Below are 12358 nucleotides of genomic sequence, written 5' to 3'. Positions count from 1 at the left end.
AAGGCAGCATCGCCGCAGCCGACGACCAGTCACGATGGCGGCGAGGGGGAATCTAAGGAGGTGACGGTTTCGGTCGCCTCCGGAGTCGCTTGAGCGAGCGACCCATGGCCTATTTGGCGCTCACGTCAGCTCTTCTCCATGTGCTTATTTTCTTGTGACTTTTTTGTGTCTAAAGATACTGTTGATATACCTGATTTTCATTAGGCGCCTAATGACAGTAGGGAGTGAGTACTAAGAGTTCTTCTCAATTCAACGAGTATTTAACAAAAACCTATCACATTTGGGGTTTCAGTTCCACAGAATTACCATTTTTTTAAGGTCAACAAAATTGTACTTCTTGAAGCTAATTGCGTGGCAAAAAAAAACTACCAACAACAACACACACAAACATGCCATCAATAAGCAAAGTTACATCAGACTAAATGTATGTGTAAACGAGGAAAAAGGAAATAAACCCAAAACAATCAGACCTGCCACGAAAACAATATTGTGGATACCTAACTTTCCTTCGAAAATAGCTACTGCCATGATCTCGGATTGTATCCCTGTTGCTAACTACTACTGCCTCTGTCCCTAAAAAAAACTACTACTACCTCCGTCCCATAATATGAGGACATCTTCGACGCCGACCCGCAAACCTTCCGCATGTGTTCGGACCGTGTTGTCCGGACAGAGGAAGTCATCCAACGCAGTCTTGTATCGGTCCACAGCGCGATCCGGACGTACTTTCTTCCATAAACCGGAGACAAACGTGGGGGGCTTTGCGGGATTCTGGACTGCTTTCACGTCCGCTTTTGACCGCCCTGACCCACCCAAACCCCTCCTTCCTCGCCTGCGCGCGTTCCCGCCCGACGCTGCACGTATTCATACCGCTGTAGAGTGCGTCGCTCCAAATTGAAGACGGCTCAGAGCGGACTCGACCCCTCATTGCCTCCGCCATTGAAGCACCGCACCGGCAGAGGGCACCACCCGCGACGCGTCTCTAGCGTCTGCACCTGTTCAATGCCGGAGACACGTGACTGGACGGGACGGGACAATATCTCTCATGCTCGTTCAATGCCCCGTCCATTCGTATGCCGCCATAAAGTAGGCTCGCTGGCCGAGAAACCGACTCTGGCGCCGCGCATTGACACATCTGGACGCCTGACGCCATGGCCGCCCTTGCCACTTTCTGGCACAGCCGTCGTGCCAGCCGGATCGGGGCTGGCTTGCCGGCTAACTCGCCCGAGGGCTTCGGCGACGAGGAAGACAACACGATGGAGACGGGCTCCGACGACACCACCCCGGCTTTGGCGCCTACTATGCACGCCGGCTTCACCAAGGAGCAGACGCAGGCAGACTACAATGTCGCCATGGCGGAGGTGCAGTCTGTGTCAGCGCCTTTGTCGGCGTTCCATTATACATAGGAGGAACATCGGTACAACATGTTCCTCCTGGAGTAGCACCGGTTGGTGGAGGGCCAGATCTAAGGCGAGCGCACGAGTAAGGAGTCAATGGCGGCCATGGCCGCGGCGAACCCGAACTTCGTCGCGCGGCAGCGTGCCATCTACGATGCCGCCCACGTCAAGCCGCCGCTCGCCAGGAAGCGGCAGCCCCGGAGGTGCACTGCGGGCGATCACGGAGAAGAACAACGCCAGCTGACGCGCTGCGACGAATCATCAGGCAGCCCTGTGCGACGACGAAGCGCAGATGCCACCATTTCCATCATGGACCTCACATCCACCAGCGACGGACAGGTCACGGACTCCTCCGAGGATGAGTAGGCCACGAGAGGCGGCAGTTCGTTATATCCCATGTGGGGCGGCCCGTCTCCCGTGTTCAACTCTTCTTCGCCGGAGACCGCACCTTCACTTCACGGGTCTTATCACCGATGCTCATGGAGACGGCGGATGGAGAAAGACACGGGCTTGGACGCCGGGCGCCGCCACCGTAGGATAGGTTTAGGGTCGGGTCATTTTTTTGTTCTAAATGTTTAAAATGTGATAAAAATCCATCGTGTTTGTATGAAATCCGCCATGTTTATATGAAATCTGGTCATGTTTGCACGAATCTGATCTGGTTGTTGAAAAAGAGTTTGAAATGTATGCGGCTACGGTCGCATGACATCCTCCCGCATCCGTGACCGCGAACTGGTCCCCGTGTTCGCGGACAGATGCGGCATGAAATTTGTGGGTTGCCGTTGAAGATACCTTAAGAGCGTTTTTGACACTACACTAATGTCAAAAAAAATTATACTCCCTCTGTTTACTTTTATAAGACCTTGAAGACATTCCAGACAATGTACAAAACAGTTCATTTTAAGCTGTCTGAATTGACTTACAAAAGTGGATGGAGGGAGTATATATATTATGAGACAGATGGAGTAGTAATATATTCACTCTATTGAGAAAAATAAAAACAGCTGCTAGAGTTGCTCTTCCCACGTAGGCGGGTGGAGCCGGTGCTAGTGCGTTCAAGCACGCAACTGATAAATGAAAAATCTACACTTGTCCAATACAGTACTCTGTTACTGGATCTGGAAGTAAGGACCGACGATTCGCGCTCCCTTGTTTCACGATAGCTGACTTTGTGCAATAGCTAGCTGAACCAAAGATCCCTAGCTAGATGTGTCAGACGGCTACGACTAAATGACGGTACAGAAATGACGGCCCGACTCCCGCATCTGCGTGGTGCGGTGCCGTTGACCTGCGATCCGCAATTTAGCCGTTGATGATCTGCTCTTCAAGAAGACACCGGCGTGGCGACTCCCAAGGCTGAAGCATCAACCCAAGGAAAGTTCGCACACCGTTGGCAGTGGCACCAGCTCGAGGAAAGGAAGAGAGAGCGGTGATGAAGACGAGGCCGGCTGCAGAAGGCGGCAAGCGATGGTGCCCGGGAATCGACACCAAGCTCGTCGCCTTCCTGCTCACAGTGCCGTCACTCATCGTCTTCCTTGGTGGGCGCAATGGCGAGCAGCCGGTGGTCGAGATCGAGGCGGCCATGCCCGGCAGAGCCAGAGGTAAAACTACTACTACCAAACTAGCTCCTGTCCAGTACTGCGTCGTATAGATGCTACTAGTAGTAACCCAGGCGAGCTGCAGCTTAATTGGTTAGGAGAATTTGCAAGTTTTTCTTTCGGGGAAGTTGTTTAGTAATCAGGAGTTCATTCAGGACAAATAAAGTTGCCAAAAGTTTTTCGAGCTTTCAGCAACTTCAGGACAAATATTTTTTGCACGATTTATTTTTTAGACCAATGTGTAATTTAATTTATAAAATATGAATATAGTAATAGGTTAGTTGTAATTAACAGGGTTAGTAGAAGAAGCCCACTTTAACGCTAACAGTCAACTGAACAGTGCGGTTTTTCGGCTCCTAGCTCACAGGGAGCCTCAAATATTCAAATACTAGATGATACCTTGCGGGTTGCTGCAGAATCGGTTGCAATATATTTTGATGAGATTTAATTGTATATGATATAAATATTTAGATTAATAACACGTGACTTGAAATTTAAAATACATATGACTTATTATATGTATAGTTGTAAAATATTTACGTATTGAATATAAGTAGAATAATAGAACGAAAAATATTTTCTCACGCAAGGTTGCATGTGGTGGTGTGTCTTTTTCATGCATGGTTGCATGTTGAGATGGGTCTTATCCCATTCATAATTGTATGGTGATGTGACATGCTTATAAATACGACTAGTGAAAAACACTCTTTTAGGATTATAGGATTATAAAGTCAACCTATTAAGTTTCAGAAAATCTTTAGAAGACACACATTTATAAGAATGCATATTGCATGTTTGTAGATTATCATGAGAAATATGTTTTGATGTGGGCTGCACACAAAAAATAATATGGACTTTTGTAGTGAACATTAAATTGTATATCATCATGTTCTACATGTTTATTATGTTTCATGATGAAATACATGTTTTTGTCTATTTTTTTCTGTGTAGCGCACATCAAAATGTATTTCATCATGAAACATAATAAACATGCAGATACATCCTTTTGCAGTTTATAGATCTCAACTATATCTCTTTGATGGGAAAAATATGCTGTATAGAATCACATGTTTCAGCCACGCCCACAAAAAAAATATTGTAAGTCTGCGCTTTCCTGCGTGTTTGATGGACTGCGAATACCATACGAAGACGATAACAAAAATGCTAGACGTACAAAAGATTGCAGGGGCTCTTTTCATCTAGTAACCAATCATAAACTTATCCCCTCCCCCCTCTGATTTTCAGGAAGATGGACCGCGTTCTTTACCTATTAACCAATCAAATTAACCTTTTTTGTAAAACCTTGTAACTCATTTATACATATAGCGTTACTCGAGACGATAATATACATTCTGCCACCTCTGCAGGTCCAGACGAAGTTGTCTCGTTCCTGCAACGGAAGACAGCACACAATGACAGGCTTCTCGGGGGCCTCCTAGCCGACGGCTTCGACCAAAAAACCTGCCACAGCCGGTACCAATCCGCCGTGTACCGTCGGAACGCCGGCAGACAACCGTCGCAGCACCTCGTCTCCAAACTGCGAAGCCACGAAGCTCTGCAAAGACGGTGCGGCCCCGGCACAGCCGCCTACACCAACGCTCTGGAGCAGCTCAAGTCCGGCAAGAGCGTCGCGTCACCGGAGTGCAGATACCTGGTCTCCATCTCGTACCGTGGCCTCGGCAACCGGATCCTCGCGGCGGCGTCGGCGTTCTTCTACGCGCTGCTCACCGACCGCGTCCTCCTCGTCGACCCCAGCCACATGATGGACGAGCTCTTCTGCGAGCCGTTCCCAAACACGACGTGGCTGCTGCCTCCGGGGTTCCCGCTCCTCAACTACCAGAGCTTTTACCTCGACACGCCGGAGCGGTTTGGGAGAATGCGGGAGGACGGAGTGCTCGGAGCCGGCGAGACGAACGGCTCCGCCCCCGCCGAGCTGCCGGCGTTCGCGTACATCCACCTCGACTACAACCAGACGGACCACGACAAGCTCTTCTTCTGCGACGACGACCAGAGGGTTCTCCGGGATATCCAGTGGCTGGTGATGAGGACGGACAGCTACATCGTGCCAGGGCTGTTCCTGGTGAAGGCGTTCCAGGAGGAGCTCGGCATGCTCTTCCCGGAGCCGGACACCGTGTTCCACCACCTCGGCCGCTACCTGTTCCACCCGACGAACCCAGTGTGGGGCCTCATCGCGCGGTACTACCGCGCGCACCTCGCGTCGGCGCGGCGCGTGGTGGGCATCCAGGTGCGCGTCTTCCCCTGGGAGGCGGAGTCGCCGGAGATCCTGGAGCAGATCAAGACGTGCACGCAGAGCGAGAGGCTGCTCCCGGCGGTGCTGGACGAGGAGGAGGACGACGACGAGCCGGCGGCTGCCGGTGCCCAACAACCGACGGCCGTCCTGGTCACCTCCCTCAAGGGCTGGTACAGCGACAAGATGAAGGAGATGTACTGGGAGCGCGCGACGGCGGACGGCAAGGTGGTGGTGGTGGACCAGCCGAGCCACGAGGAGACGCAGCGCTACAACGTGAGGTCGCACGAGCACAAGGCCTGGGCGGAGGTGTACCTGCTGAGCGTGGCGAACATGCTGGTGACCACCGGACAGTCGACGTTCGGGTACGTGGCGCAGGGGCTCGGCGGGCTCAAGCCCTGGGTGCTGCACCATGTCGCCAATGGCACGGTGGGGTGGCCGTGCAGCAGGGACGTGTCCATGGAGCCGTGCTTCCACGTCCCGCCGCTGTACGACTGCAAGCGGCGGGAAGACGCCGGCCTCATCGTGCCGCATGTGCGTCACTGCGGCGACCTGCCCGCGGGACTCAAGCTAGTCGACCGAAGAGAATGGTAGAAACAAGACAAAAATAACCGTATATTTTTCTTTTGATGAAAAATTCTGAATGCACATGCTTTGCATCGAGATCCTGGGCCGGACCCTCTACTGTGTTGCACGAACATTTCTCTCAATGCACAAACAAGGGATAGTGTATAGAAAGCCAGCCATAGCCTTGCACTGATGGGTAGAACATTGCCTAAAAACTGCTCTGTGGTTACTTTCTGCTGCTGATAATATTGACGTCTTTAGACATCTTGTTGGGTTCAATCGCATGGCTGTTGAGGCGGTTGAAAAAACGCAAAAAGATGTGGCTAGGTCTATTAGAAAAAGAAAAAAAACTAAAACAAAATAGTACGAATCCTCATGCAAGATCAAAGAAATACAGCACCGACTGAGACATAACTAAGTCTTAATTGTCAATCGACTGAGACTAATCAAAACTGAACGCAAAATCACCATCATGTCCTTGTACGGGCCTTGTGGGAATTAAGAAGTAGCAAAAACAGAAGAAAGAAAAAAGTAAAAAAAAAGTAGGATCACATCGTGTCGAGTTAATTGCACATAAGTATCACAATTGGGGCATCACATGCAGATTGGCACCACGATTGCTAATTTTTACGTGTCAGTACCAACATTGGTCCAAGTTTTTGCAAAAAAGGCTAAAACGCTGATTTATACGTATTGACGCTGTATCCGACAGCTCGGGCCCACCCGTCAGGTGCCACGCTGGCCAATCGGCGCGTGCCCGTGCGCTGACTAGGACGAGCCGCTCTCCAACCCGGTCCGGTCGCACCGGTTCGCCCCCACCGCACCATTCCCCTCCCCTCCTCCTCCTCGACTCGAACCCTAGTCCATGGCGTCGGCGACTCCGGCAGGCGGCGGAGAGGTCGGCGGCGGCGGCGGTGACCTACCGTTTTGGCCGCCTAGCGGCCCGGCTGGCGTCGGCGGTGACGGAGGCGACGACTCCAACTCCGCTTACTCGAGCGACGACGAGGAGGAGTCGCTGTTACTCTCCATGGAGCAGCGGCTGCGGTTGGCGCAGCTGTGGGTGGCGAACCCTAGCAGCAGCCATGAGTTGACGCATGGACTCGGCGGCGTGTTGTATGTATCCTTCTCCCCCTCCTCCTCTGATTTATCCAATTGTGGATTTTTAGGGTTAGTTCATCTACAATTGCGGATTAGGATTTGTTCATCTTCTGTGAGCACTGTAGGACAATTACAGTAACCTAGTAACCTAGTGTAGAAAGTAGTTCAATTACAGTATCAAATTGGGATTAGGGTTTGACTAATTGAAGTATTCTGTTCTTGTCTTTTTCCTTGAATATGCTATTGTGCTCAAATGGTCGAAGCTACATTGATTCATGTTCTGTCTTATAGGAAAGTTAATTCAAATTTTTTTCGTGTAGTGTACTGTTGCTCCCCAAATTTAGAGTTATGATAATGAATACATGAAAATGAATTTGTTCTGTAGTTTGGATGAAGACATTTGGCAAGTAAGGATCCATTTTGATGCAAGAGAACCATTGGAGATGAAGCTTTGTAGTTCAGATATTACTTATCTGAATTTGGTTGCAGTGATGGAAACCCAAGGATTTAATGCATATGATTGTTTGTTTCACATTGAAAATCCATCTTTAAGAGAGAAAGGGCTGGATTTGGTAGACAGTCATGCAGAATTACAGATGATGAAGAGGTAGCTGCAGGACAAATTGGAGATTAATTTGCTAGTTAGGGCTTGTGCACCCTCTGATAGAGATTTTGAGTTGCGGCAATGTGAAAGGCCGGATTTTTCCACTGTTGTGTACCAAGATCCTGTTGTTTATGATCTGAGTGAGCCTCCTGTCTTAGCTGTTGATCCGCCCGGAATAGTTTTTGAGAGTCAATGTAGAAGCTCTAGCACACCCCATCCTCCTGGTGTTTGCACACAAGAAAGCAAGAATGCAAATGCCAAGTTGAAAGTTGTTTTGGAAGAAGAAGAAGAAGATGGATATCAAGGATATGAGGTATATGAGGACAGTGAGCCTAATTGGAAGTGAGCCTAATTATATGTGTGATGATGAAGATGTAGAGGTGGAAGAGACAGAGAGAGTTAGAAGTAGAAGAGGAAGAATCAGATGATGAGCTATCAGAGGAGGAACCAGTTCTACATTATGAGGATGACACTGAAGTTGAGGACCCATTTGAGGTAGAGGAAGATAGGACTTTTGAAGAAGAAGAAGAAGCAAATATAGTTGTACCTGTAAAGAAGCAGAAGCTGCCAGTTAGAAGAGTACCAACTACTAGGTCACATTGCAGTAAGCTACCAGAGGTTGAGCCTGATTTCAGACCATCATCAGATGAAGAAGAGAAGGGGTTGTTGAGGGAGAGTGAGGATGATGGTTTTCAGCCACTATCATTTGTCCTACCAAAGAAAAGAAAGAGTAGGGCAAAGAAAAGGCCTGCTAGGAAGTGGTACAATGAGAAAATGGAGCAACCACATGAACAACTATGTCTAAAGTTGTGTTTTAGGGATCAGCATCAATTCAGAGATGCTTTGTTGAATTTGCATATCACTCAGGCCAGGAATTTCAAGTATCACAGGAATTCAGATCAGAGGATAATTGTTGAGTGTAGAGATAAACAATGCCAGTTCTTTATGGTGGCAGCAGTTATAAAAGGGGATAAAACCTTTGTAATTAAGAAGATGAGACTAGATCACACTTGCCCTAGTACTACTGAGACCACAAGGGTTAAGTGGCTAGCACAGAAATATGAGCATCTCTTCAGATCTGATATAACTACTGGTATTCAGACTATAATTGATGCATGCATGGAAAAATATGGTGTAGATGTGCCCAAGTGCATGACATATAGGGCAAAGAACATAGCTATTGATGCTGTGTTGGGAGATCACAAGAAGCAATATCCTAGGCTTAAAGACTATGCTCAGACTGTCATGGACACAAACCCTGGGAGCAGAGTAATAGTCACTACTGTTACTCCAGTACCAAGTGCAAGAATACCCCACCCAGGCCCAAGATTCCATGCCATGTTCTTTTGCATGAATGGAGCAATGGAGGGGTTTCTCAATGGGTGTAGGCCATTCATTGGTTAGTTCCTGAACCTTGTGCACCATTTACATATTGTAGAGTACTACATATTGTTTCTCACTTAAATGTATTTAATGTTTGGAAATGGTGATTATGCAGGTTTTGATGGATGCTTCATTAAGCTCACTACAGGTGCTCAACTCCTTGTTGCCACTGGTAGAGATGACAACAACAACATATATCCACTGGCATTTGGCATAGTTGGACAGGAGGACACACCTAGTTGGTGTTGGTTTCTACACCAACTGAAAATTTGCCTAGGGGGAGAAGTGGGCAAGTTTGAACCTTATACTATAATGTCAGATAGACAAAAGGTATGTGTTTTGCACAAGTGTTTACAGTAGCTTAGAGTTTCATTCTGTTTTGCACAAGTGTTTACAGTAGATTAGAATGCATATTTCATTCATTGGTGCATATTTCTTTAGCTTGTAGCTTAGACTTGTTAAATTGTTTGTGTCAGGGGTTACTGAAAGCAGTGAATGCTGTGTTTCCAAATTGCAACCAAAGATTCTGCCTTAGACATTTATATGCAAATTTCCAAAATGCTGGGTTTAGAGGTGAAGATCTTAAGAAGTGCATGGATAATGCTAGCTATGCCTACAATGAACACAAATTTAATATTGCAATGAATGATCTTAGAGCTGAAAGTGAGGAAGCTTGAGAGTGGCTTACTGCAATACCAAAAAAACATGGGCAAGGCATGCATTTGCCACAAACTGCAAGACTGACTTGGTAGTGAACAACTTGTTTGAGGTGTTCAACAAGTACATTCTAGATGTTAGGAGAAAACCTATAATGACAATGTGTGATGGGATAAAAGATAAGCAGATGGTGAGGTGGCACGGGAACAGAGAGAGTGGAAAGGCAGCAAGATGGGAGATAACACCTCATTACAGTGAGAAGCTAGAGGTTGAGAAGGAGGGGGCAAGATACTGCAAGCCAATACAGACAGGGGTCAACTTATGGCAAGTTACAAGTGGGCAGCAAACACATGCCGTCAACCTGTAACTTGAGACTTGTGGATGCAGGAAGTGGGACCTTAGTGGCATACCTTGCAACCATGCCATCTCTACAATAAACAAGGCTAAAAGGAAACTAGAGGATTATGTCAGCAAATTCTTCAAGAAAGATTTTTATGTTGCAACTTATGAACCAATGATCTTTCCTGTGCCTGGTGAGCATGATTGGGTAAGGACCCCTGGTCCAGACATAGAACCACCTGCATTCAAAATCAAGAGAGGAAGAAAGAAATAAAAGAGGATCAAGGGCAAATTTGAAGTACCAAAGCCAAAAGACACTTCAAGAATGGGGACCATAACATGTGGCAATTGTGGTCTCCAAGGGCATAGGTACACTAACTGTCTTAAATAGTTGAAGCCTGAGCTAGCTTTGAGGAAGAATAAACATGTGGTAATAATTTTCACCTTCAAATATACTAATGTTTCCTTTATTGTACATTTCCTTCTAGTATTATTAATTGTTTTTCCTTTTCTTTGCAAGGCTACTCCAAGTAACTCACAGCCAAGAGCTGCTGGCCCTTCTACTACACCAACAGCAAGACAGGCAAGAGCTGCTGCTTCTGCTCCTACACCACCATCATCTGGAAGAAGACAAGCTGGCAGAGGAGCTGACAGAGGAAGATCTACTGCAACTACTACACCACCACCATCTGGAAGAGGAGCTGGCAGAGGAAGAGTTGGCACTAGAGCTGGAAGAGGTGCTCCAAGGCCATTCACTGCCCCCAGGCAATATGCCCCAACTTTTGCTAACATTCCTACTGATGGTACACACACTGGATGGATGTCCTACTTCAATGCTAGCAGAGGAAGAGGAGCCATGTAATTTGAAATGATGTGGTGTTATGTTGGTTGAACTTGATGCTGATGCTGATGTGTTGTTGCCACTTGATGTGCTGGTGTTATTGTTGGAAATATGCCCTAGAGGCAATGATAAATTGGTTATTATTATATTTCCTTGTTCATGATAATCGTTTATTATCCATGCTAGAATTGTATTGATAGGAAACTCAGATACATGTGTGGATACATAGACAACACCATGTCCCTAGTAAGCCTCTAGTTGACTAGCTCGTTGATCAACAGATGGTTACGGTTTCCTAACCATGGACATTGGATGTCGTTGATAACGGGATCACATCATTGGGAGAATGATGTGATGGACAAGACCCAATCCTAAGCCTAGCACAAGATCGTGTAGTTCGCATGCTAAAGCTTTTCTAATGTCAAGTATCATTTCCTTAGACCATGAGATTGTGCAAATCCCAGATACTGTAGGAATACTTTGGGTGTGCCAAACGTCACAACGTAACTGGGTGGCTATAAAGGTACACTACAGGTATCTCCGAAAGTGTCTGTTGGGTTGGCACGAATCGAGACTGGGGTTTGTCACTCCGTGTGACGGAGAGGTATCTCTGGGCCCACTTGGTAGGACATCATCATAATATGCACAATGTGATCAAGGAGTTGATCACGGGATTATGTGTTACGGAACGAGTAAAGAGACTTGCCGGTAACGAGATTGAACAAGGTATCGGGATACCGACGATCGAATCTCGGGCAAGTACAATACCACAAGACAAAGGGAATTGTATACGGGATTGATCAAATCCTCGACATCGTGGTTCATCCAATGAGATCATCGTGGAACATGTGGGAACCAACATGGGTATCCAGATCCCGCTGTTGGTTATTGACCGGAGAACGTCTCGGTCATGTCTGCATGGTTCCCGAACCCATAGGGTCTACACACTTAAGGTTCGATGACCCTAGGGTTATAAAGGAAGTTTGTATGTGGTTACCGAATGTTGTTCGGAGTCCCGGATGAGATCCTGGACGTCACGAGGAGTTTCGGAATGGTCCGGAGGTAAAGATTTATATATGGTAAGTCCTGTTTTGGTCACCGGAAAAGTTTCGGGTTTTACCGGTAGTGTACCGGGACCACCGGAGGGGTCCGGGGGTCCACCAAGTGGGGCCACCAGCCCCGGAGGGCTGCATGGGCCAAGTGTGGGAGGGGACCAGCCCCAGGTGGGCTGGTGCGCCCCCCCACCAAGGCCCAAGGCGCCTCCAAGAGGGAAGGGGGGCAAACCCTAGGGCGGATGGGCCCTAAGGCCCACCCCAGGTGCGCCTCCCCCTCTCCCCTTGTGGCCGCCACCCAGATGGGATCTGGGGGCTGCCGCCACCCCTAGGGAGGGAACCCTAGGTGGGGGCGCAGCCCCTCCCCTTCCCCTATATATACTTGAGGTATTGGAGGCTGCAAGACACACAAGTTCCTCTCCTTCTTGGCGTAGCCCTACCCCTCTCCCTCCTCATCTCTCGTAGTGCTTGGCGAAGCCCTGCTGGAGTACCACGCTCCTCCACCACCACCACGCCGTTATGCTGCTGCTGGATGGAGTCTTCCTCAACCTCTCCCTCTCTCCTTGCTGGATCA

At 48.2% G+C, this 12358-nt stretch overlaps 1 protein-coding gene across 1 annotated transcript; it reads left to right on the top strand.

Moving 5' to 3' along the window:
* The first annotated feature begins 1493 nt into the window (after nt 1–1493).
* On the top strand, nt 1494–5926 carry LOC119333276 (galactoside 2-alpha-L-fucosyltransferase-like). The gene is made up of 3 exons (XM_037606220.1): nt 1494–1759; nt 2760–2998; nt 4369–5926. Exons 1-3 carry the CDS (start codon nt 1494–1496, stop codon nt 5835–5837), a joined length of 1974 nt encoding a protein of 657 aa, XP_037462117.1. The 3' UTR covers nt 5838–5926.
* Nucleotides 5927–12358: the final 6432 nt, after the last annotated feature.

Source organism: Triticum dicoccoides, chromosome 7A (genome assembly GCF_002162155.2).
Source record: "Triticum dicoccoides isolate Atlit2015 ecotype Zavitan chromosome 7A, WEW_v2.0, whole genome shotgun sequence".
Lineage (NCBI taxonomy): Eukaryota > Viridiplantae > Streptophyta > Magnoliopsida > Poales > Poaceae > Triticum > Triticum dicoccoides.
The sequence above is the reverse complement of the archived record's forward strand: the minus strand, read 5'-3'. Positions and strand labels throughout refer to the sequence as shown.